Here is a 26,759-nt window from a genome sequence, read left to right as displayed (position 1 = left end):
TTGCAGCTCACATGGCAAGCAATAGCTTACTAAGGCCATGTGGGTCAAGGGACCTTGGCTTAGTCCAGAGTGCCAGTGACATGGTCATCTCTAGCTGTTTTTATTCTTTTTTCAGCTCTTCTTGCTTTGAAGAGATCCTTACATACCCCAAGGCAGCCCCTCCCCTCCTCCAGATGAACTGCCTGGTGAGCACTCCCAGCTGCACAAACTCAGCACAAAAGGACAGCCCAGAAGCCATTCCCTTTGCCAACCACGTCCATCTCCCAGGGCCACGCAGCTCACAGGAGCTGTGACCCTTCCAGCACCCCCACCCTGCAGCAAAGGCACAGACAGCAGAGCTGTCACAGCACAGCACACATCACACCAGGGATGTCACCCCCTGCATCACCCCACTCCACACACACCACCTTCAAGGTGTCTTACTTCGTCCAGGGAGAAATAAGGCTCGTCAATCTCCCTCAAAGGGTCTCTCAGGAAGTTGAACATGAATTCCTGTACCTGAAGGGTATCTGCAGCCCAGAGCTCCTGCAAAGCCCAGGGGAGACATAAAAAAAGCTATTTCAGAATGTATTACTGCAAACCACATGCAGTTCATCCAGTTAGAAGCTTTAACCATTAAGGAGGCGGTTTTTGATGCAAGACCATCTCTGCCAGGAACTCAACTGTCAGCACAAATGCTGGATAGCACACAAGGAGGAAATCTGCCCTGCTTCTGAGTGGGCTTCATTTTCTCAATGCTGTGCATTTTTCTCTCTGATAGCTCCTCTGAACACATCTGCCATCCCTCCTCCCTCGGCAGCAGAAGCCAACCCAGCTTCCTTTGGCTCTCTCTCCCTGGGTTTGTCCTATTAGCCACCAAAACACTACATCTCCCCACTGGTTAACTCCCTGCTGGCTGCAGACCACAGGCAGGGAGGTGGCAGTGGGGGGGCAGGGCAGAGCAGGAGCCACGAGCCATGGCAGTGCTTTTGCCAGCCAGCCCTGCCCTCCTGGAGGAGACAGGAGCCTGGCAAGAGCCAAGGGGTCTGTGCTGCCCACAACTGCACTGCTGGTGCCTGTGTGTGTGCCTGCACCTGCATGTCGTGCTTGCTGAATGACCCAAGATTGCTTTTAAATTGAAAGATCAGCAGCTGAATCCATCAGGTACTCCTCAGGAACTGCTGACACCTCCTGAGCAACAGGATGGACAGGACCTCTTGGCTGCAGCAAACCTTTGGTAACCGGCCAAGGTCACAGGCACTGGGTCAACCTCCACTGATCAGTTCCTGCCTCCTGGGACCCCCACTCCTCCCAGATCTCCTGGTTCCTTTCAGGCCAGGGTGCCCGGCTGAGTTCAGGTTTGCCCTCCCCAGCGCTTCCCCTGCAACACCTCCCACTCCAGACAGATGTGCTGTGCCAGGCAGAGCAGCCCACAGCCAAATCATCCCAGCTCCACAGCAAGGCTGCCCTTGGAGCACTGGATCCCTAATGTCACCAGTGCCTGCCCCGTTGTCCCTCCCCACTGCCTGTGTTGAGCTCACCCTCTGGTACTCCAGCAAAAACTTCTGCAGCTCCAGCAGCGACACCCTGAAGTGCTCAGACCTTTCTCCACCCCTGAGTCAAGCAGAGAGAGAGAAGCTTCAGTCACTCGTGCAGCACATCACGTGAGATGCCATCTGCCACCTCCCTGGCACGTGCAGCCAGATGTGCCCCGAGCATGCGGCACTGAAGGAGTGGAGTGGGATGAGCTGAGGAGAGCAAACACATGTCCACCTCTCAGAACCAGGGACTGCTCCAGGAGCAGTACAGGATTCACATAGATGAGGGCATGGTAGCATGAAACTCTGGTGAAGGGCAGCAAAAACCATTAGAAGGACTGATTTGTAAAAAAAAAGAAATAAAAAAATAGAGGGGTCTGGCTTGTACCTGAGTGTAAAGATCTAAATAGGGGCAGGGTAGTTAAGGGGTGACTGCACAGGACAGACCTACAGGTATGCAGAGAATATGGACTCAGGAAGGCAAGCTGATAATCTCAAAAGACTGGTCCATGACTGCTGTGAGCCACAATGGACAGCCAAGAGCCATGCTGGGCACTAACACCACAAAACCCAAAGTGGACTGGGCAGCACTGGCTGCCCTGGGCAGAGGGATGAGCCAGACGGTCTGCGGAGGGTCCTGACAACTCTTTTCTATGGTTAGAGGGAAAAAAGGAAGGAAACCATTGGGAACGACATGGACAAGTCAGTAAGTCTTTCACTCTTTAGCGCCAGTGTCTAAATTCAAGCTCTTTCTATCACAGCCTGGGTGGGGAGGGCTCTGCAGCCACCATGAGCATAATCCCTGGGAGATGGCTCAAGGTCTGATCACTTCCCATCAACCAATTGACCTGAGCTGGATCTCACTGGGATGTCTGGGAGGGAGGGAGCCCTTCCTGCCCTGAGCTGAAATGTCTACAGCAAAGATGCTTGTTCAGAGCACAGAACCACAGGCAGCACAGGAGCAGAAGGAGTGCATAATGCCTCATCCCAACATCCTGCTGCAGGCCCCAAAGCATGTTATGGAGCAAAAGGAAACAGCCCCTTCCCCAGCAAACATAGAGAATTATCCACCTTTCCAAGAACGGGACATCCATCTGCAAAAGAAGAAGCACAAGCATTAGGTTTGCACTCAGTAACTCCTTTACTCCCAGGAGACGAGCTCACCCCGAGGGTTAAGAAGTCAATTAACAGGGAATGCCCAGTAAGAAATATGCTTTCTCCCTTCCCTCTCCTCCCCTGGAGAATTCAGCTCTTACTGTTTTCTGGGCGCTGAACATCAGGCTGCGGTAGAGCTGCGCAAACTGCCCGTACGTGATATCCCCGTTCCTCTGCTCCACATCCTGAAAAAGAAATCAAAGCCAGAGGTTTTACAGGGGCCACAGGTAACTCTGCATGGCTGAAGGAGTGTCTCCTCCCACCAGTATCCCCAGGGAAAAAAAGAGGAAAAGGCCAAAACCTGTCCAGACCTTGCCTCCTGCGCAATGGCCTCAAGTTGTGCCAGGGGAGGTTCAGAATGGATAATATGAAAAATTCATGAAAACAGTGGTCAGACATTGGAACAGGCTGCCCAGGCAGTGGTGGAGTCACTATCCCTGCACGTGTTCAAAAAGCATGTGGCTGTGGCACCTGGGGACATGGTTTAGTGGTGGACATGGCAGGGTAACGGTTGGACTCAATAATTTTAGAGGGTTTTTCCAACCTTAACAAATCTGCCACAGTCTCTGCTGGGGCCAGTGGGACCCTGCAGTGCCCAGGACACAGGCACATCCCAAAATGAGTTCCACGATTCCCCAGGCCCACCCACATGAAGGCATCACCACGATGATAAAGTGTCACCACTTACCTGAACAGTTACAAAAGGATAACTTGATTTTTTGTTTGCCCAGAATATCTGAAGTGTCTGGAAACTGCAAGACCCAAAGTGTGTGCTCTCCTTCGGATACACCACTCTTTGGCCTCAGAGTTCTGTGCTGGTGGGAACAGCTGGTCATCTGGTCATCACGAGATGACCCTTCATCCCCAGGTCAGTGGTGATGCTGGCAGAGCATCACTTGGTGGCAGTGGGTTGCAAGAGCCAGGATGCAGGACCTGGTAGCTGGTCTGCACTCTACCCCACCAGCACCAAGCCCATGACTGGATCCAGGAGCAATGAGGGGAGTGTGGGAGGCAGGGTGGGGTAAGAAGAGGGTGCTGGCCACAAATGGGCCAGGGTGTGGCACCCAGTGGGAGCTGGCACCTCTTCAGTCACCACCGTGGGTGGGGGCCCTCCCAGGAAAGGCTGGGAGGCTCTGCAATATGCAAACACTCCCTGGGAGCTTAACCACCAGCAGGTTTTGCTCAAAGGCAGGCAATGGAGTGCCGAGGGTCCCCAGAGCGGAGGGGTCACGCACTCACCGTGAGTCTCTCCCGCAGGAACCTCATGTTGGGGACGCGGTAGTTGACCTGAGACAACATGTTCTTCAGATCCTTGGCAGAGATCCTGGCTCGGCAGGGGAAAGAGGAGACACGTGTTCAGGAGGTCTGGGGTGGAGGGGTCTCACCCGGGGCTGGAACACCACATGCACGGAGAGGCTGTGCCCAAAGGGACATCAGCTGTGACACAAGGACGGATGTGTGACCCCAGAATGATGCTGAGGCTGAGACCAAAGGCAGAACGGTGGGGAGGATGTGGGGAGCAAAGAGACATGTCTGCATTGTCAGTGGGGACTGCAAACTCTGCTCCTACAAGCTTCTGACAGAGCAGGGTGAGCCCAGCACCCTCAGCCCACTCAAGCTGATGCCACAGCTGACAGGCAGCACCCACTGCTTTAAAGGAATGACAAGAAAAGAAGCATTTTTCAAGGATCTGTGCCCCAACATGGATGCTGGGTGACCAATCCCCTTCCAAAACCCACTCCCTGGCCTGCTGGAGGAGGACAGGCTCTCTAAGTGGTTAGGACTCAGCTAATTTTATCTTAAGGAGAGGAAAAAAGCCATTTTCAGTCCCCAGCCACAGCACTGCCACGTCATGTCCAGCTGGGCTCTCCCAGCCACACACACCGCAGGCACAGAGCAGCCAGTGTGGCTGTGCTTCCCAAGGCCCTTCACACCAAATGTGCTGGTTCCTGGACCAGGGAAAGCTCCAGTGTCAACACTGAGCAGGATCCCACACCCCAGCAAGCAGAGACAGGCAGGAAGGAGCTCTGGGCTGCCCTTGCCTGTTCTGGAGCTGTCCCCACATGGGGCAACAGCCCTGCAGCAAGGAAAAACGAGGATGCCTCCCATCTGCAGGATTTAGTAGCAGAGGGGTCTGTGTCCAATCATTTTCTGGCAGCTCCTGCCTTAAAAGCAAGTCCTGGGAGTCCACCCCTGCAATCACAGATGGTGCTTTTGTCCCCCACTGAGCACGTGGGAATGCAGGATGCTCCCCATCCCACAAAGCGTAGGGCAAGTCTGACCCTGGAAATCCTTATGGCTTTGGGGTGCAAATATACAAATACCAGGGAAGATGTCCTGCACAGGGGATTTAACCCGGGTGGTGCACGCTGGCACTGACATGTACACCACATCTCTTTTACGCTCTCCCCTGAAAGCAGGGTGATCTCAAACAGCACAGGAAGGAGGAGGGATGGAGGGAGCTCCATGGAGAGGGAGAAACCGGCTGGTGTCAGGCGCTGCAGAGGCGAGGGCTCGGCAGCCAGCGGGACACAGAGAGCCCTTGTTCCTGGGCTCAGAGCCCTGGGGACCCGGACACACACGGCCAGAGCAGGACCTGGCCCAGCTCCTGTGCCGCGCTCAAGGCCAGCACCCGGCCATCCCAGGACGTTGCAGGGTCCTGCCACTCACTGGTAGAACAGGAAAAGAAAAAGAAGAAAAAAAAAGCTGGGAAATGGCCTCAGCCTCCCCATACCTCACAGCTGTACAGTCAGCAACACACTCGGCGCCGGTATCTCCCCCTGCACCTCCACCTCCCTGGGCAGGTGAAGTCACCCTGGGGACTCAGAGTGAGTGCTCTGGGGAGGAGATCCTGCTCCTTCCCTTCTCCAACACACCCAGCAGCCATGGTCATGTGCAGGGTGCTGTGTGACACCCCTCAGGCAGGGGGTCCCAGCTACGGGTGACAGGGAAATGTGTGGAGCAAGCCAGGAGTACAACGAGAGATGCCCTCATGTGTCAGGAACCACAGCACGTAACAGTTGTCATGGGACCCCCAACAGGACACCCAGACTCCCCAGGGCCATTCTGCAGCAATCCCTTCTTGGTGAGAGCATGAGACTGCAAAAAAGCTCATGGAAAAAGAGCAGGAGGGGCTGGAAGAGCAGAACCAGCAGCAGACATCCCTGGAGACCTGCTGGGGCTGACACTCAGCTCTGGTGATGCTGAGCTGTTTCACAGGAGGTGCTGGAGCACAGCACTGCTCGTTGATGTGACAAGAGCAAGTCCTGTCAAAGCTGTGACCAGCATTTCCCTCTCAGCTTCAGGAGGAGGACAGGGTATGGAAGGATTTTATTTACTGTGTGTTACTCATGGTGTTAAAGTGTTGGAGACCTTGCATTAACAGCTCGGTAGTATTTTCAGACTGGAAAGTAAAAACAAAATAAACAAACTGATTTTTTTCTACGGAATTTTTTTAAGGTTTTATGACAAACAGGCCAGAGGCCCAACCCTCTCACAGGGGATGGAAATATTCCCCTGCCAGCCCTCAGTGCTGTAAATGCTGCTCCCAGCCATGGGCAGCTCTCCTGGCCAGAGGTGAAACAGTCTCCTCCACAGCAGTTAGGAAAAAAACCCCAGCATCCTGTTATCCTCCTCTTTCCACCTAACCTCCCTTGGAAAAACAAATACCCAAAGGCCCAGCAGCCAGCGAAAACAGCCACCATCTGCAGTGTGCTGGAAGGGACATCCCGGCACCCAGCCGGGGAAGGCGGAAAGAAGAGGAAAGGGCTCCGGCACAAGAGGCTGAGGCATGGGGTACACAAATGTTGGGAATGATTTCTGCAGCTGCCAAAACCCTGCCTGTTCTGGAAAGGATCAAGGATGGTGTGCAAGTGGTTTTTGTTTTCTCTTTTTTTTAAAAAAAAACCCCAAAAAATCACAACTCACTGTTCCCTTTGAAAACCCACTTCCAGGCTGAGGAGCAAAGGCAAAGAGCTCAGTGATATTAAATTTAATGCTGAAACGCCTCACAAGGGCCACAATTTAATCCAGGAGATGTGTATGTCCCATAACTGTAGCCTCTACCTTGCGGAAAACACATGGATGCTTGTAAAATGTTAGTAAAATGGGAAGACCCCAAAATCTTTCTACATCCCCTCTGTTGCTGTTTTGCTCCTCTCACTGCCTGGGCTGGAGCAGCAGCTCTCCTAATTAGGGAGAGGTTTCAGTGCAAAACCCTTGTGGTTGACAGGGAAGGAATATATTGGATTTTGCTGCCTTAATTCTAAATGCTAATAGAAAGGTGATATCAATGGAAACAGCAGGGATGCAACAGGCTGGCTGTCAGCTCTGCTGACCTGCCTTGGCCAGACAGATCTGTACATGCAATTGCTTTTTGTACTGTTGGGATGCCATTTCATCAGTTTTACAGTTTTTAGAGGGAAAAAAGGACCAATTATTTTCACTTTTCCTGCACTCCTCCTCCAAAATCTCCACACAGCTACTCCTGCACCTGCCTCAGTGCTCTCCACTGCAGAATTATTATAAATAAATAAAATATTTATTTATAAATATTATGCCCAGCCACCACTGTGCATACAACCCAAGCCTGGATCTGAAAGGTGTGTAGCATATGCAGAGCAGCTGCAACAGATTAAAGCTCCTCTCCTTCCCTTTCTGCCTCGGCGAGGATTTATCCCTCCTCCGCAAAATCCCCGTGCACCCAGCAGTCCTCTCGTCACGCCACAGTATAAATCACTGCAAAGGCAAAAATGACCAGTGCAGCAGGATTTTCCCCATGCAACACACTCCTGCCCTGCTCCCGGACAGGCTGAATTTATCCCCTGGCAGGCTGGTCAGGGCTGGCTGGCTGTCCTGGGAGGGACACAGCAAGGACAAAGCAGAGGATGCTCTGGACCCCAGTGTTCTGCAGCGAGCCCTGTCCAGACATCGGAACATGGAAAGGGGGCAGGTGGGGCCCACGTGCTCCACAGCAGCCGGGGGGGCAAGGGCTGATGCCCCCAGGGGAGCACATTAACATGGAGATCAATGCTGAAAGGTTAATGGGCTCAGTTAACATCACAGGGGAAAAGCTGTCCCAGGGATGAAAGGAGGCAAACAGCAGCAGCTCAGTAAGAGCAGAAAGGCAGCCAGCATGGGGACTGTAAAGCTGGTGATGGCAGTGGGACTGAGAACAGAGCGTGGTGGAACTCACCTCCCCAGCAGGAAAATGTCTCCTCCCTTATCTCATGGTGAATCATGACCCAGTTCCCTTCTCTCACCTCCTCATGACAGGTACAAGCATGACATTTTACTTGCTAGGACATCACTAAGCATTCACGCACCCAAGAGCCCCACAAAGCGAAGCAACGGGATGATCCATGGCCTCGTGGGCCTCAGAAAATGAGAACAGACCAAACAGGGTGGAGAGGAATAAACACAACCCAGTTCAGCCCTGATGGGGTGCCCTGAACTGTGTCTTGGCTCTTTGATGTCTGCTTCCTTGGGTGGTGCCAGCTGGGGGGAAGGTGTTTCACAGCTGTGGGCTCCCAAGGTGTTACTGGGTCTAAACAGCTGAGAAACAGGTCAGGGAAACAAGACAGCTTCTTAATGATTTTTAAAAATTCAGTTAAAATCAACCAGGGAAGTTTGGGACTTGGATTTAAGGCTCCTTAGAAATGAACATTAAAAGCCTAAAGAACCCAACAAAAAATCCAAACGAAGGCTGGGGTTTCAAGTCAAAGGTGAACCCTTCCCAGCTCAAACCCTTCCCTGAACACGACTGCAAGTTTCTCCCTCCTTACCTGTCTTCCCGGTTGCGATCCAGGGAGTAGAACTGCTTCCGGAGCCACCTGGGCAGGAAGGCACAAACAGGTACACGCTCAGCCCCAGCTCCTCAACAACCAGCCCATGTTCCAATCTGCGTCTGGAAGATGCTCAGTGCCACACCATCCACTCCCACATCCCTCCTTCCCACCAGAGAGCCCAGCTCTGTCCCCTTTCCAGGGGCAGCCTACCCTGTTTTCATACAGGTGACATGCTCTGCTTTAAAAATGCCTCTGCACTGAAGCACTACAGATAATACAGGCTGTGCACACGGGGAAACATCAATTTCATGGTAAAACTCCTTCTCCCTGATGCATGAGATCAAACTCTGGGGTCAACAGGATGAAGCCTCTGGAGTGCAGAGGCAGAAGTGCCGGGTCTGCGCAGCTCAGAGAGGGTCACTGTGCTCACCTTTTTCTGTCAAAACAGACAGAAAAGGGAAAAAAGAAAACAAGTACAGGGAAAGGACAAGTTTTCCTCACCTTTCAATCTGCAGGGGGGTGGGTGCCCTCAGAGTGTCTGCCACCAGCCAGTTCAGCCCCTTGATCCACATATTGACCTCATCCTCAGAAGTGGCTGTGGGAAGTGCACAGGAGAAGTGGGAAGAAGGGACACAGAGGCTGATCGCCAACCCAAACCTCTTCGGACTATCCCCAGCACTTTATATCCCCTATTCCTTGCTTCATCCCCTTTCTGCTAACATTGCCCCACCACGCAGTTGCTCTGGCTGGCTCCTCTCCCTGGCAAGCTCCTGCTCCTCTCCTGTGGGATGAATGTGGCTGGCTGAACCTCTTGCCCCTGCTCCTTCAGCTCCCAAGAGCTGGCAGTTATCTTTGTCCCCAAGCAACAAGGCTGTTTAGGTCCTGTGAGGATGACGTTCTGCCTCAGCCCTGTGCTGGCACAACCCCAGGGCCACGAGAGCTCTACCTTGCAAGCTGAGGGTCTTCAGCCGGAATTCTGTGCCATAGAGGACAACAAAGCAGTGAGAGTGGTCTGGTCGGAAACATGGATCCTCCTGGTACCGGTCAAAATCGCGGGAGTTCTTTCCTGGACGAATCTCTTTGATTTCACGAATGTCCACTGAGAGAAAGGGAAAACAAAGGGGATGTTCAGTGAATAGCTTGGAATTCCCTTGGCACTGGAGAAGGAAGGGCACAGATGAAGTGGATTTAGTCATCTGAAGAGCTGGGTTACCACCTATTACATGATGGCAGCCCCAGGCCTGCAGCCTGTAAGCACAGCCCCCTCTTACTGCTTCCCTAGGAGGTTCCCCCAGCCACCATCTCCCATTTTCCTCTGTGTTCCCCAAAAGTGGCTGAATGTCTTCCCCACAGGGATCCCCGGGAAGGGGCAGCTGTGAGCATGCTGGAGCATTAGTGCCAAGCAAGGAGAAGGAGCTGAAGAGACACCGGTAAGGGAGCATCTCACAGCCTCCCTCCCCAGAGAAATTCTGGGAAAGGACTCCTATTGCCATAGAACAAAGAGAAAACAACAACAGCAGCAAGGCAAAAAAAAAAAGAAAAAAAAAACCAACAAAAACCAAAACCCAACCCAAACCCAAGAATCTTTGCTTCCTGGAAAAATAATTTCTTAAATACTCGTGGGAATCAAATAACAACATTTCTGAGTCACGTTTCCAAAGCAGATGATGCTTCTGAGCAATGCAGGACGGAGATTACTGCAAACCTGGCATGTAATTCATCCCAATTAAACTCCACTTACTGTGCTCACTGTGGATCGTGTTGCCTTTCATTTCTATTTACTGCAGTTCAAAACCAGGCAGAAATGTGACCTGCTCATCACCCGCAGCAGCCACCGACAGCACTAAACTGCATCATGAGAGATGATGCTCTCTCCAAACCCCAGGGCAAAGCAGACACAGGGATTGACTTTGGGAGGACTTGTAAAGCACAAAGAATGTGGGATCCTCTCTTGGATCCTGCTCTTGTGCAGCACTGTGGGTGTCTCTGGAGACAATGGCAGCCTGCTCATTGCCTGGCACAGGATATATCCAGACTGATCACTGTATGAATTTTGGGGGTGTCCTGTGCAGAGCCAGGAGTCAGACTTGATGATCCTTGTCAGGATATTCTGTGAATCTAATAACCCTCCAAAGCTCACCAAGTTGTGACAAGAGCAGAGAAAGATCCAGTTCCTTGGGGCTCCAAAGGAAGGACAGACAAGCTTCCTAGACTAAGCAGGAGTTTTTGAGGCATCACCTACCCTTTGGAAAGGAGCTGGTTGGCAGTTCAAATGTTAGCATGCCCTGCCATAACCTTGCCCATGTGCTCACATCCATAGTGACGCAGAGGGTTATTTTAGCCCATAAAACCCTGTATCACAGTTCAGGTCTTTGCATCCAGGACATGCACGGAGAGGTTGAAGGCTAATCCTGTCCTCGGAGGACACAGGGTTTGACCAACACAGTAGGGAAAAACCTGGCAGATGGGTTTTCATAGTAATTTACCAGGCAATAACTAACTACCAAAGGAAGGTGCTGCAATATTCCTGGCCTGCCTTTGCACCAGACTGCAAGCATCCTGTCTGCACTTTGGGATGCTGCAGTGTTGGCCGTGTGCTCACCCCTCCCTGCACAGAGCACCAACAGGTTACTAAGCAGTGAGGCAGAGCTGTTGTTACAAAGTGCATACCTAAAATCCACGCAGTGGAGAGAGCCCCGGAGCAAGTGAGGTGCTTATCAAGACCAAAAGCACGCAGGGAATTCCTAGGGCAAAGGGCAGCCTCCGTGAGGATCGGGCAGGAACCTGCAGCCCACGCATGCTTGCAGCTGCTTGCTCCTCTCTCTCGTCCTCCCAAATCTGCCCGAGAGTGCTGGGGAAGGCGGCTTTGGGGTTTGGTTTGTGCAGCCCTCTTCTCACCACAGAGCAGCACAGAGCCTCTCCCACCCGCTGCCTCCAACACCTTCCTGGCCCCCTCACAGCTGCAAGGAAGTGACTCTGAGCAGGAAGCACAGCAAGCACAAATGCCACCATCCTGAACCAGCGAGGGCTGAAGCGATGCTGCCCTGCACCAGGCCTCCCTCCGGCAGCGCAGGACCGGGAGCCACCAGGGAAAGGAGGGGTGGAGGGATTTGGCTCCAGCTCAGGTCTCCCAGAGACACTCTGGAGGCTCTGCCATGCTCAGCACCAGCGAGTTTCCCCATCAGTGGTGGTGTGGGCTCCGTGACACAACCCACGTGTCCCACCACGGGGCTGCACCTTGAGCCCTTGCTGGGAAAGGCCTGCCAAGGATGTGGGCAAAGACACGGGGTCAAACACCTGGTGGGGTCCCAGCTCCACAGGCCACACGCACACCTGGGCAGGGGAACAAGGACAGGTGACCAGGGGTAAGCCCTCCAAAGACAAGTCCTCTGTCACCAAGGTGAGCCTCCCCAAGCTGCCCTCTCCCAGAGCGTGCTGAGAGACAGAGTGCACAAACTGGTCCTTATCCCATCTGGGATGTGGCGAGAGAGGAAGAACCTGGTCCCACAGTGATGGCAGAAGGAAGCTCTCTGATGGAATATGAGCCCTGCTGCAGCCTGGCAGAGCTGGATGCCCCAGAGAAGAACCAGCAGCAGGCAGGGACGGATGAGCAGCGGATGAGATGGGAGGCCTGGAGTGGGCTGGCTCCTCTCCAGCCCTGCCGGGTGGATGTGCAGACAGGAGCCAGGAGAGGCTCCAGGAAGGAGGCAGCAAAGCCCATCCAGCCCAGAGATGCTCTGAGCTCCCCACATAGTTCCACATTGCACACTGAGCTGTGCCACGGCTGTACAAACAGTTGTGCCCTTCACAGCCTCCCAAACTTCCCTCCAGCCCACTGCCAGAAGAAACAGCCTGGCCCCCCTTTGCCTCCAGCACTGAAGGAAAAAAAACAAAACAAAACAAAAAAAAGGGTCACATTTCTGGGCAAAGAGCCATCCTTTCAGCAGGAGTGGGTTGCATCAGAAAGAAAAAGCTGACCCCAGATCCACCTCCCTCATCATGTAAGAAAAAAACCCACCAAATTACCCTCTGGTTACATGAAAACCAGATCCACCCTTGAAGTCATTTAAAACTGAAACTTCATCCAAGGCTCATTTACCCGCTGATGGATAGGGTGTTGTAACATGTAAGGATAAGGACAGCCTGGAACAGGCTCTGAGGGTTGCAAAATCGCCACCTCCAGAGGATTTTTGGAAAGATGGAAAACTGATTCAATTTTAAAAAATAAAAAAAAAAAGCCAACAAAAAGAACGTTTAGCCAGATTACTTTCCAGGATGGGTTTATCAGGGACAGCCTCCAAGCAAACACGCACCCCCTCAACAGGCACTGCTGGGTCTGTGTCTCCCTGGGGAGAACTGGTGCAGTGAGAGCCACAGGGTCACTGCCAGCCCAGCCTGACCTCAGCTGGCCGGCATGGACCGATCCTGCCCGGGGGCAGCAGAAAAGCCTCCAGCCTACTCACTCTGGCAAAGAAAAAGAGATTTACAAAAAGAGTCTTCCTGCTATTTAGCACTGTGGATCCCACTGAGCACAGCCATGTGGTCATCCCCAGGCTTCCCATCACTGGAAGGGGCACCGGGGGGTCAGGCGGCCCCCAGGGAGAAAGAGGAAAAAGACACGTATGTGTGTGTGAGTAGAAAACAAGAAAAATCTATTATGCAACAGCGTGGAGAGCAAAGCAGTGCCAGCTCCCTTATCTCAGAGGGAGCCCCCTGAAGGGGATACTCGGGCCAGCAGTGGGCATTAGGAGCTGCAGAAGCCTGGAGGAGGATCCCGGCTCACCGGAGCTCCTGCGGGCACCCACAGCCGCCGATCGCCCCGGGCAGCCCTGCCCAGCCGGGGCTGCTCCGCACCCGCTCAGCGCCTCGGCTCTGCCGCTGCAACCCAACACCGCCCGCAAGAACAACAAAAACCCCACCAGAACTCCCCCGTGAGCTCGGGAACGGCCGGGAGAGCTCTAAGTGCTTCTCTGGCCGGGGGCCAGAGCCCTCAGCACCTCGCAGTCTGGAGCCCGTCGCCTGCCCTTCGCTGTTTATCGAGCCCCATCCACCTGCCGAGCCCCGGGTTTGTCCCTGCACAGCCCCATCCCCAGGCCGGGCTGCGGGAGGAATGGGGCAGATGGCAACCACCTGAGCTGGGATTCGGCTGCAGGGTAGAAACTGAGGTGGCTCCGTGTCGCCCCCGTAATGAGCGCAAAAAGTGGAGTCCTGCCCTTTGTACCCCTTCGCAAGAAGCCAAGCAGTCAGCCCAACCAATTAGGAGTGCATCTCACATTAGTATTGGTGTTCAGAGTGGTAACAGCTCAACCTCTCAAGCCCACAAGCTTCCCTTCATCGACAAGCCTAAAGCAGACAGAGGAATGGTGAATTTGACATCCGTGCTCAGAGACGAGGTTACCACACCCCCCCGCGCTGCTCAGCATCGGCTATCAGGTTTCCAGAGGAAGAGCCAGTGCCATTAACAGATGGCTTATCCAGACAGGACAACAAGAAACCAGCTGAGGCCTCTCATTTGACCTTAACTGGTTTTTCAGAGGGCAGAGAGCATGGCTGAGGCATCCACGGAGGCCAACAATCACCAAACCAGCAGCACCCTGTGCCCCAGAGCATCCCTCACCCCCTATGAACTAAAAAGGCCTTTGAGTTAGGCACCAAAATCCCTGTAAAATGTTCTGTCACTTCCCTTGCTGTCCCATGGAGGAGCCATCCTGGTGCCCAGGGGGCCACTGGATCCCACTGCTCTTGTTGCTACAACACGCAGGTGGTACTTCTGCCTCAGGAAAAGATGGAAAGTTATTTTCCCCTCCAGACTCAGCTCAGCTGTGTCTCAGGTTGTTCTAACAAGGTACTTCATCTCACCTGCATCAGCAAACTGGATTTTTGCTCTAAGCCACTGGATTTTGCTATGAAGCAACTGTCTCAATAGCACTACCCCAGAGCCAGCAACATCCATGCAGAAAGCACCTTGGGAGAGGAGATGCTGGGGGAAAAAACAGCTCAGTGGGCTGGAGATGGGACACGGGGAGCTCCTGATTAGCCAGGGTGACTGGGGCTAGCCTGGATCCCGACTCAGATCCTGGCTCACCTCTCAACAATCCCCGTCATTCAACATGGAATGAGTGGATCTGGCAGAGAGCTTAAACACCACCTGGGAAGTGGCACCTGGGCAGCAGTGGCGGCCCTGTGCAGCCCACGCAGGGCACACGGGGATGCGCTGGCTGCTCTGTGGGCACCGGGGCTTCCTGCCTGAGCCTCTGCCTGCCACTGCCTCTGCTGTGCCCCCCCAGTCACATGTGCTGTGGCTTCTGAGCTCCTGTTCCTCCCTCCCCTGTCCCCCCTCCAAAATCCTTATCACCTGCAGAGGAAGCTACAGGAGATGAGCCCGGAGATTAGGAGATGCTGCGCTGCTGCATCACTCTGCGGGCTGGAGGAGAGGATGTGAGGAAGAAACTTTCCCTCCTCCACCCCACACATATCCCACCTTAGGGGCTGGAACAGGGAGACAGAGGGACAGACATTGCTTCTACAGGGCATGGTGGCCTCTTCCCAGGCAGCCTTGCCAGCATCAGCCTCACACAGGTGGCCTTCAAGAGCTCTTGAACATCCTCTTGATGTGAGAACCAGAGGCAGCTGTGGGCTGGCAGCTGCCTGACCTGTTATCGTCAGCACATCTCTCCCGCTCCCCCTCAGCTGCAAGAAAATATGGGTAAAAAACCAAAGCTGATCCTCCAAGTGAGTGAAGCAGGATGCTGCTACCTCACAGCCTCTGCCCACAGGCAGTGGTGGGGAGCTCAAGGAGACAGGCAGCAGATGGCAGATGCCAGGCGAGGGCTCCAGCAATCCTCCTTCTGGAATGCACTGGGGATCCCTCTTGTCCTCCATGGAAATTTTGTCTTTGTGAAGCTGTGGGGTTTTATACCAAATCCCAAGACGGGCATCCAGGGCTGCTGCTTGTACCCACTCCCACACACAAGGCTGGCACCTGTGAGAGCCCTGGACTTGTTGCACTGTCACCACACAGGACATGGGAGCACATCTCCACCCCAAAGAGAGGCAGAGCTGCTCCAGCTGAGGCAAAGCCCCAGATCTTGCTTGCACAGATGCTGCTCTGAAGATGTTGGTGTCCCTGTCCCAGATGAAATCAGGCTGGTGGCAGCCAGCGGAGAGACCCTTCAGTCATCGCTCTGTCTGAGAGGCACAAAGTTCCACTGACTCATCTGGAAAGGGGAAGCTCAACACTGGTGCTCTGGACAGCCTGTTTAGGAAAGGCTCCACAATCCACCCCCAAGGTGACCTTTATTCTGCACAGCATCGCGGGTTCCATCCCCCTCAGCCCTGCCTGGGAGAGAAATGCAATGACCTTAAAGGAGCAGAATGAACCGGAGGGAGGATGGGATGAAGATCTGTGAGCACAGCTCCTGCCTCTGCCACTCTTCCTCCCTCCAGGGAAGCTGATCTCTGTACAGCTGTAAGGAGATCCACGGGTGGACAGGGACAGATCGAGGAGGCACCAAAACATGCTGTGTCTCAGCATGGAACGGGGTGAGAGGCTCAAGGAAGCCGCTCTCTGGGCAGGTGTCCTTCATGGAAGGGCTGAACAGGGAGCCCTTCTGTGCAACATCTCTGCATCCCTCTCCTGGACCTTAGAGGGTCACTGATGTCCCCAGGCTCTCAGCCAGCCAGAGTGCTCCCTGCCAGTCATGGGAAGGGGATGGGACCAAGCAGGACAGAAGGGCAGATATGGCAACCCAGCAGTTCCAAATGCACAGCTCACCAGCTCACAGCCTGACAGCCGGGAGCCTGCCAGGGCCAGTGAGGAAGCCCTGGCAGAGGTGGATCTGGGGACCCGAGTGTCCAACAGGACAGGAGAGCAGGAAGCTCTCCTTGGAGCATTTGGGGATTTCTGCACCCAACAAAGGTGCCTTCTCAACTTTCATGCCCAGGGATTATGCCCTGTCACAAAGCAACTGGAGACAAGAGAGACCACACACTGTCCCCAGGACAGGGCACAAAGGCAAGGAGTGAAAACCAAAGGACAGAAAAGATTTGTCACAGTGGCAGCAAATGTCAGCCATGTTCAGATGCTGTGACTCAGTTTTCATCCATCCCACCAGACGAGGCAATCACGTTTCCGTGACAGCGATTTAACAACAGAGGTGCCTGTAGGCCAGGACCCTCAGTGGGCAAGAGAAGTGGCTTGTCCCTGTCCCTACCAGGGCTTGAACTCTGCAGTGTGAGGGACATGTTGGGAAGAGAAGGATTGGATAAAGATCCCATCTGCTGCTGAGCTGTTCGAGGTCACCACAACAGCCTGACCTCTTCCTACCCCGTGCTCAACTCAAAAGCTGTTCTGAGACTGGCAGGGTTGAGTATTTGCCAGAGCACAGATGTGACTCCAGATGTGTGCCCTCCCCTCGATCTGCCTCCGTGCCAACTGTGTGTGGAGAGGCCCAAGGGCAGGACCAGCTCAACCAATAAATGCAGGAGGCACCTCCTCCTGGCACCTCCTTCCTCCCTGGATTCTCCGCGAGAGTCCCTTCCGCCCACCCCAACATGAACCAGAGCAGCTGCTGGTGAAATCAAACCTGTCCCAACGTGGCTGGAAATGGAAACAGTGACTCTCCCTTCCCTTTTCCACCAGATTTGCTTTACCGGCACTAACCACAATGGGACTCCCCTGGGCTGGCTTCACCTGCCAACGCCAAGGCAAGATTTTGGGGCATAACCAGCCAAGGGCACCTCCTTACAGCACCATCCACTGAAGATGTCCAGGCACTGAGCAGACACTATCCAAGCCACACACTGCCGCGGCAGGCAACAGCATTTTCAGTTTATGGGGGAGAAGCAGAAGCTCATGGTGATGGTGTGAAACCACCTGGGATTGTTTTTTTTTTTAAATGACCTCCCAGAACTGGAGACCTCTTCCTGCTTGTACTCCAACCTGCTCCATGGTTCATATCAAACCTGATGTATCAATGCTCCAAAAATTTCATGCCCTCACCTCTAGAGGTGAGGTGCCCCAGAGCCAGAGCTGCTGGGGATTACAGGGGCAATACTCCAACCAGCAGCAAGACCTTGAGAACAGGCTGACGCAAGGCACTACAGGACATGTGAGATGTGGAAGAGAAAAAAAACCCAACAAAAATCAATTTCTGCTGCTTTGCTGGGACACAGAGACAAGCAGAGCCAACTCCCCACTGCCCTGGCACTGCTTGGGGCCTGCTCTGGAACCAGGGACACAGCTTTTGGGTTTTCTGAAGCTGAGGAGGGCTGTGAGCTGGCAGGGACAAGGACTTAACAGGACAAGGACTGCAAGCTCAGGAGAGAAGGGGGGTATCCAGAGTGCCCTGGAATCCTGGCAAGAGGAGCCAGAGGTGGATGAGTGATGTCTAAGGGACAAGTACCCAAGCACAGGAGCTTGGAGAGACAAGGCAGCAGGCTCTGTGTCCTGCTCTGATGAGCCCAGGGGCACGAGAGCCTCACACCAAGAAGGACCTTGACAGGCAGTGTCCAAATGCTCAGCAAACAAACCCAGCCAGTCCCTGCCCCACCTCCTGCCAGCTGGGAAGCAGATCTATGGGGCGCAGATTTCCAGGGCAGGGAGCCAAGGGGGTGAAAGTCCTCTCGGACATTCCCTGCTCCCAACACGGCCAAGCCCCCACCTGCAGCCAGCCCTGTTATCTGACCTGAGCTGAGGATTACACCCCCGGAGGTGAGGAGGAGGAGGAGGAGGGATGAAGGATGCACCAGCACATGCAGGGGGGATGTCCCTTAATCACCACACCATCAGCACTTCTGGGAGCAAGTAAACAGGAAAAAGACTCTCAAGCAGCTGTTCTACCCAGCGTCCCTGCGGAGCACAGCCTGCAGTGACAGCCTTCCTTGATGTGGCGATTTCCAGCCCTGCCTGGCCTGGCCCTACCACGTTGTGATGCTCAAAGGGAGCAGGATGGGGCTCTGCACGGGGCAATCCCAGGAGGAGAGGAGCACAGGATGCCATAGAGGGAATCAGAGGAGCTCCAGCAGAGATGGAGAGGAGGACAGTTGGAACAACTCCTGGAGTCAGGAGGCAGCAAAGCAGCCACAGCATCGCTGTGTGTCACCCAGAGCACAGTGGCCCTCCTGCAGCCATCCCTCCAGGCACTGGGATCCCGGCAGGGCAGGAGGGGACACACCCCACATCCAGCTCCTGAGGGAGGGAGTTTGGAGCTAGCAGAAAAGGCAACCCTTGTCCCTAAGACAATTCAGTCAGTAGGTCACTTCCTGAAGGTCCATGACTGGGAAGGCAGGAGTCCTGCACACCCCACATGGATAAAGGGGTGAGCTCCAAACACAAGGCAGCACAGGTCTGGGATTCCATATGTCAAGGCAGGAAAAAAAAAAAAGAGTAATATTCCAAGAAAAAGAAAAGAAATGCATTTGTAATGGGTTGGGGAGAAAACACGACCTGTGAGTCACAGTCCTGCCCCTTCTGCTGTGGCTTTTGGCCATTGTGTCCTTAAAGCCAGTGGGCAAACAGCTCAGCACAGCATCCCACATCACAGGAGATCATGTGCCAGACCATGACCTTCCCTGGGAAGACTTTAAACCAGCACCATGGGTTTGCCTGGCTTGGGCAGCCAGGAACGCTCTGGGGCACCCTACTGACAGTACAAGAGGGCACTGACCAAAACCTCAGAACCACAAATGTTTGCAAATAGAAGGGAGGAGCTGCAAATGAAAACAAGGGAGAGGTCCACCCCAGACTCTAGAAGGCTTTCCACAGCTCTCCAGCCAGCCAAGTTCAGGACGCCCCATTCCAAATCAGGCTAAAGAGCCACCAGACCACAGGGACAGCAGAGATCGAGCTAAAAAGTAGTTTGAAAAATCACAAAGACTTTCAGAGTATGGGCTGGCAGCATCCTAAAGCTCTGACTTGTACAGATTTAGAGTGGCCAGCTTCTGCTAGAAACACCAGCCCGTGGCTGTTTGGGTGCTCAGGGTGCTCCACAATCCCAAATCCTCCTGCCATCCAGCGCATCAATAGATGACAAGGACAGATCGAGAGGCAGCAAGGTACTCAGAGATATGGACACCTGGGACAGGAGGGATGAGCCTGGCAGATCAGAAGCAGACAGCCCTGGCCTAGAGTTCCGAGTGCTGGGGGATCTTCAGAAAGGCTGAAAATTCTCAGAAATGAGGAAGTTTCTCATTGGAGTCAAGCTTTTTCCATGTAAAACAGCACTTTGTGCGAAATAGGAATACTCAAAACTTAAAGATTAAAACCATTTAGAAGGACAGCTTTTTCCAGCACTACAGAGTCCCTTTAGGAATGGCTCCTGTCACCATGTCCCTTCCTAAGGGCTCTCCCCAGTCTGGAAGATACCCTCCCACCACTGCCTGATGTAACACCTCCGGCAGCGAAACCACGCTTGGCGGAACAGATGAGCAGGGAAAAGCCATGAGATCACCCACCCACCCCCGTGCAAGCAGGATACAGTCACTGGCAGGGGTTGTGATAGATGTTAAACTGATCTCATATGGGACCCCAGCAGCACAGCCAGCAGCAGCAAACACCATGACCAAGTGAGCTCACAGGTTTGCTGGGACAGACAGGTTTCTGTGAGCATCCCCAGACATCAGGCACCACACAGCTCTCTCCATACAGCTGCTGTACATCTGTTGGATACTCAGACCTGTCTCCTTTTATCCTTCTCTAGACAGGTATCCCTGCAGTTGCTCTACTCCAGCATCATCGTCCACCATCCACTCTCCAAGCCTGTTTGGCCAAGGGGAAAAAGGGAGGATGTGGGGGGGAACTTTTCAAAAGCATTGTAAGAGCTTCAAAATTTTCTGATTTCTACTGCCCTTAAACCTCAGAGAACACTAGAAAAGTAAAAAGTCTTCTCCACTGACTTCAGACATTTCCTTTTAGGTTCAGACAGTGGGTTTTAAACTCAGAGCTGCTCGGGTTTTCTGTGCTCAAAGGCCCACACCTCCTCACCACACGCTGCAAGTTCTTCCTGGACTCCCCACACCCTCCTTCGCTGTGAGCTTTACACTGGGTCTCACCAAACGTGCAACAGCTTGGGAGCAGGGACACAGCACAGGGGCTGGCTGCAGCCCTGCCAGGCCACACAGCTCCTAGAGCCAGTGTCACACACCTCTGAGCCCAAAACCACCAGCCCAGCTCTTGGCTGACCCTGCATAAAGCACAGACTGTCACTGTCGGCCAGTCACTACCAGACCACAGCCCAGCACCAGTGTAGTGCTGGGGTATTCCCACAGTCCTGCAGGACAGCAATCACAGGCTCATGTGGAAGAGAGCTCACAGCTCCTGCCATTCAGTCCCACGGCCTGGATGAGATGCTCAGCATGAAATGTCTGTCAAGCCAACTCCAGCAGGACCCCACTTTGGCAGAGACAGAGAAGTTGGACACGCAGTCAAACATGCTCCACTTCCAGCAGCTTCTGAAGTTGCCATCCATGGGCTGAGCTGCTGCAGCTCATCAATAAGTCTGCAACTCGAGAAGTTTGTGTGATGTAGCCAAAACTGTAAGGCAAGTCACAACTGAGGGTCTGTTCTGAGAGCTCCTGCTCCATTCCAAGTGTTGCCAAGTTTTACATCCTGGCCAGGCACACTGGTTTGATCTGGGTCAGTTCCAAAGGGACACAACAGCCCCAGTGCTCTCTGGAGGGGAAGGTCCCAGCCCAAGAGCAGTGCCCAGGTTCCCAGGAACACAAAATTTACACAAAGTCTGCACTCCTGAGCAACTCAGTGGCCAAGCCTGCTCTGCCACAAGCAGCACTTGGGGACTGGGACCTCAGGACTGCTCAGGGCTGGGGACTTTAGCCCTGACTCCTGCCGAGGCTGCAGAGCCCTTCCTCCTGTGTCTGCAATCTGTAAGATATGCAGGAGGTCACAGGCCTACTCACAGGGGGACAGGCCACGGGCACGGCTGACAGTCGGCATGTCCTGGGGATGTTCACAGTGCAGCCACTGCCATCAGATAACGGAGCTGAGCAAATGCTTTGAGATAAGGATGGCCATCGACGCTGTGCAGCCAAGGCAGCTCAAACAGAGCAGCAGAGAGATCACAGATGGGGTTGGGCAACTGCTGGCTCACCCCTCAGCTTGGAGATGGGGCACGTTAAAGTCCTGTACGAAATCCCACAACAGAACTGTGCCAGGTGACGGAGCTGAGCGTGGCACCTCTTTGCACGCTCTCTGCAAGGCCAGATGTTCAGATCCAGCTCACTCAGGTGCTCCTGTCGCCACACATGGTGTCCAGCCAACAGGCGAGGAGAAAGCCAAGCCCTGAAAAACTCAGGCCCTTGATGTAGTTGAGAAATAATCAGTCCAACACTAAGCAAAACCTCTCCAGCACATTCTAATTAGTGGGCTTGAACCCCACAAGCCAATTCCTTCCACGTGGCTGACTGGCAGAGGAAGCAACCAGATGGACGGATGACGTGGGTGCAGGTACTAGAGGAAACACTGCCCTCCCAGCCAGCCAACTTCCAGCTGCTCCCCAGGTTGCAGAGAAGCTTTTGAGATGCCAAAGGAGGAGGTAATGCATCTTACTGCAAGAGCAAGGGTCTTTTAACCTGCTCCTCCTGGAAGATGCTACCAAGAATAAAACTGGGATGACAAAGGGATGTGAAGTGAGGGGAGAGGCTGTTTCAGTTTGGAGGTGAAGGCAGAGCAGAGCTCACTTGCTTTGTGTGTAGCACAAATGCCCATCGTAAGCAGGAAGGGGACTGGTAACAACACAAAAAACCTGCCCTCGAGAAACTCCCACGGCAGAGTGTCAGCAAGGGAAGCTTCAACCACTCTGACAGTCACAAGCCACGCTCCCCCGTTCCCACCCCGGCCATTCTGCAGCCCCCTGCTCCAGGCACCTCAAGGTGAGTTCCCTCCTCCATTCCTGCCCACAGCAGGGGCAGCATCCTGCATCCGTGGGTGGTGGAGCAGGAGGGGACCCTCCAGTGCAGAAGCCATCCTGCACCCCAAGAGGAGCCCACTCTGAAGTTATTTCATCCTTGAAAACCATTTCTGGCTTGCTCGCTTCTTAAGAGCTCCAAGCTCCTCAGCTTAAGCCAACGGCCCCAAAAAAAACATAATTAAGAAAGAAAACGCTGTGCCCCAGTGGACTAATGAAAGAGGCTGGTGCTTGAAACGGCTGAGGCGAGTACGAGCCACACTTCAGAGCCACTTTGCATTAATATTTTACAGCTCATTTCTTTTCTTTCACACAGGCAATGGCTTTTCTCCACCTCCAAGGGACTGAGCTCATTTCACTGAAAGCAAGAATGCAACCAGGGTTTTTTTGAGGTAGTTTTTTTTCTCCTCTCTCTCTCCTATAAAACAAACATCTGCTCCAAATTTTCAGCTCACTCTCTGAGCAAACTCTCTGAATTTTCTGACGTGTTTCAAGGCAAACAGTTTAATTTGAAGCTGGCCTATAAGCCCCCAGCATATGAAGGTAAGAATGCAAGACCCTTTTTTATTAAAAATAAAGAATCAGTTAACACAGGAAGTTTAGGAAAAAAAAACCATAAAAGACAACTGACTTGAGAGATTAGCTCTACTTTGCTCTGGGTGATTAACAAAAAGAATAGAAAATTATTAGCACTCTTCCTATTGTGGCAGCCAGGCCCTCTGCAGAGTTGATTAGCAAGAAAGCAATGCATTGGTAATTAAACCTAGCTGGAACCCTATGGATAAAAACAAGTATTAATTGAAAAAAACCGCCTTTTTCTTTTCTTTTTTTTTTTTTTTGTTGGCACAAACCAGGATTGCATTTTGCACAGTTTTGAAAAAGTTACAGGAGAAGAAAGCAACTGCTTTGGAAAGGGAAAGGCTTCCTGCCCAGGAGAGCTTCCCCCTCCTCCCAGCCCTCAGCTCACAGAGATTCTCAGCACTCTGGAGTGAGCTGAAGAGCTCAGCGAAGAGCAGGGTCCTGTCCAAGAGAAGAGGCTCTTCCTGTGGCAGCCCAGCTGGCTGCAGGCCCTGCTCTGCCCGCTGCCCAGCCGGAGCTGCTCACGGAGGGCAGACGTGGGGGACACACACAGTGACAGTCAGCACACAAGGTCACTCTTTATGCAGCGCTCACAAAGCCCTACACAAGGCAGGGGATGAGGAGAGGGCTCTCACACCAGCAAGGGCTCCTCGCTCGTGGTCTCCCAGCACCTCCCGGCTCACGGGCAGGCAAAGCTGGGCAGCTTCATGGTGGCCAGTGAGGCCGGCTGGTTACCCGTCCATCTACAGCACACGTGGTGATGCCACCCAACCTTTCACAGAATCACAGAATCATTAGGGTTGGAAAAGTCCTCTAAGACCATCCAGTCCAACCATTAACCCAGCACTGCCAGGTCCACACCATGTCCCCAGGTGCCACATCTACACAGGCTCCTCCCCAGCCAGCATCTCCCTGGTCCAACCTCCCTGCTGTTAGGAGATGCTGAAGCACACAGAAGCCTTTGTCCTTAAGTGCCAAAAGTTCCTTGCAGAGGTTAGTCAGACTCTGCTTGCTTCAGTAAGTAACTTGAAATAAAGGGTGGCACATCACCTCTGGGCAGGGCAGCGTGGCAGGGTGAGGGAACTCAGAATGACAGCCCCATGCTGTTGAGGCACCACAGGCACAAGGGACAGGGGTTCCCTGGACCTCTCTCCAGCACTGGGGTGACTTTCAGCCTGCTCAGGCTCTGCTCCCCTCTAAGCTCCACATCTGTGCACAGAAAGCCAAGCACCACCCAAACATTGTTTTTAAGGCAAAGAACTGGTTGCCTGTTGCAAGCCCCCAGAGTTCAGCAGAGATCAGAAGTACTGACAGACCAGCCCCCGCAGATCCTGGGGCAGCAGCGGCTCCAAGACACCTCTGACAGTGATGGCAAAGCTGTGAAATCAGCAGCACCACACCAAGGCACGATGGCAGTGGCTGTGCCCAGAGCCCTCTCCTCCTGGCACACTGCAGCTTTAACCCACGTGCTTGAGGCCACCTGCAGATGAGCCAGCTGACCCTTTGTCCCTTCGTGCACTGCCCACCATGCAACAGGAGCTTCCCAAGCTGCAGCAACGGGGGCTGTGCTCTCCCCAACACTGTCAGGCATGGAGCCAGGTCCCCCATCTTTGCCCACCCCTCCCTGGGACAAATACACATCTCCTTTCTGCACAACCCACCAGGAGCAGAGACAGGAGTACAGATCATCTATACTTGGTGTCCATGGAGACAAACCTCTCCAAGACATGGCCATCCACACAGGCATGCCCTAAGCCCAAAACCTCCACAGTATGTGATATACTGTGGATATTCACCTGTTCTGAAATGGACAAAACCCCAGAATCATTCCTACTTAGACAATTAACTCATATCCAGGGTGGTCTAAAGCTCCCTGGTGGTCTCCAGCTCTAGAGAAACACAAGAACATCCATTACCAACCCATGAACATAGCAGTCTTTAACTTGTAGGCCCCCAGACATTGTTTGGTGGGGATGCTGTTCCATGGGAAGGAACATCTCACCTCCTGACAGCTGGCTACTCTCACAGTGCAAGCTGGGGCCAAACCAGTACCACCATTAAAAAGAAAATCCAACCTTCCTACCAGCCCCAACCTACTGCTCCTGATGCTGGCATGGCTTGTCTTCATGGGGAGAACTGGATCAGTCGTTGCTCACGGCTGGAACTACCCTGCACTGGAAGTGATGAGCTCAGCTCCAGATTACTTCCCCCTCTGGTTCCCACCATGGCCATGTCAATGTTGGCCTCAAGGGGATGAGCCAGGAGGGGAATTGTGTGTTTGCCAGGAGCTGTCACACACCTGGCTTTTCCCAGGCATCCTTTTTCTGCCCAGAAAGCACATCCAGATAAAAATAGGGAAGCTGGCCAAGAACCTAGTACTGCTGGCCATCGATCCCGTGGCTCTGCCTTGCCTGCCTAGAAACCCAGTCACTATTTGTGTACACAGGCTGATATTTCCACCTGGAGCTCCCACAGTTCTGTCCAGGAAGTGTTAAAGCAAAGCTCTGCTCCTCAGCCCTGCGAGCTCAGGGTGCTGGGTGACACCAGAGGAGGGGACCGAGGACAGGGCGAGATGCTCAGGTGAGAGAGGAGGCCATGGGGGAAGCATCCAGCATCAGAGAGATGGGGCTGAAGATACAGCAGCTCTTCAGTCTGATGTCCTCTGTGTCCAGTGAAGCCCACCTTGCCCCTTGGGAGGGTCACACGTGAGCGTTGGGAGGCACCTGGAGAGCCCAGAGCCCGAACCCACCAGCCAGACAACTCGCCTGTGGCACAGTAGAGAAGCCCCAAGGAATTTTCCACTGTGACATTAAAAGAAACACGATCATCTCAGTCCCTGGGACACTCTCTTTGCTTTCACTGGTCTGCTCTTGGATGTCTGCACAGCACAATAATTCCTTGCAGCCATGGCTTTAGCATCGTTACGCCCACAGTTCTGGTACAGAAGCTAAAGTTCTCTAGACTTCCCCCAAGTGAAGGTCCCAGGTTACAGGGGTACACCTAGGTCTGTCCTCAGGAACAATCACCTGTGCAGACACCAGTGGGGACCTCTGTCCCATCATGGGCACACGTGGTCTGTAGGCTCTGCCCAAGACCAGAGTCTCCCCAGCAAAACCAATGTTTGCTGTGCCTTAGTTTAAGAACAACTTAATCCCAGGGTCAATAGAGTGCTGCTCTCTCCTCCCTCTCACACTGCCTCATCACTCCCACAGGCTATTCTGGGAAAGAGATGGGGGAGCTTCACATTCTCATGATGCTAAAAGAGCCCAAGGTTCCCTCCAGACTTGCTTGGAGACACCACAAGGCAGAAGGTAGAGGACTTGAAGGGTCTTAGGGCAAACCAAAGCCCCATTTTGTGGCATTTTGTGGACCTGCCAGAGATGCGGCCACCATGCCCTTTCCTCATCTGAGCCCCTGGTACTGACAGCATCCCACCTTTCCACCCTGGGCCAGCAGCACTTGCCAGGAGAGATGACCACTCCTCCCTGGCCTTGCTGGGCCTCAGTTGCATCCCTCAGCATGGGGAAGGCCAGTGCCACAGCCAGCACCAGCTCTCCCACCACCTGGCCTTCGTGCATATCCCCTTTTTCTCACGTCCAGCACAGGACAGAGACCCTGGCCTCGTACTGGTGCACACAGGGGTGGGAAAGATAATTTAAGAGAACCTGGGAAACCAACACCGAGGATAAGAGTGCAGGGCATGCCAGATCTCACCCCGTTCCCACACATCTTTGTGGTTTGACGCTCAGGTTTCCTATGCATCCTTTCCTCTGTCCTCCTCGTCCCCATCCAGCACAGGA

General features: G+C 53.6%; 1 protein-coding gene across 4 annotated transcripts in view; it reads right to left on the bottom strand.

Moving 5' to 3' along the window:
• PLCG1 (phospholipase C gamma 1) overlaps window positions 1–26,759 on the bottom strand; it is a 42,066-nt gene that overhangs the window by 14,434 nt on the left and 873 nt on the right. For all 4 annotated transcript variants that reach the window (XM_048321490.1, XM_048321492.1, XM_048321491.1 and 1 more), the window contains exons 2-9: window positions 9,405–9,557; window positions 8,960–9,053; window positions 8,456–8,503; window positions 3,912–3,996; window positions 2,774–2,857; window positions 2,589–2,611; window positions 1,521–1,593; window positions 424–525 (exon numbers count right to left, since the gene is read on the bottom strand). In XM_048321490.1, the coding sequence (XP_048177447.1) occupies window positions 424–525; window positions 1,521–1,593; window positions 2,589–2,611; window positions 2,774–2,857; window positions 3,912–3,996; window positions 8,456–8,503; window positions 8,960–9,053; window positions 9,405–9,557 (662 nt within the window). The remainder of the gene's footprint in view (window positions 1–423; window positions 526–1,520; window positions 1,594–2,588; window positions 2,612–2,773; window positions 2,858–3,911; window positions 3,997–8,455; window positions 8,504–8,959; window positions 9,054–9,404; window positions 9,558–26,759) is intronic.

Source organism: Corvus hawaiiensis, chromosome 17, assembly GCF_020740725.1.
Source record: "Corvus hawaiiensis isolate bCorHaw1 chromosome 17, bCorHaw1.pri.cur, whole genome shotgun sequence".
Taxonomy (NCBI): domain Eukaryota; kingdom Metazoa; phylum Chordata; class Aves; order Passeriformes; family Corvidae; genus Corvus; species Corvus hawaiiensis.
This window is presented reverse-complemented; position numbering and strand designations above follow the sequence as displayed.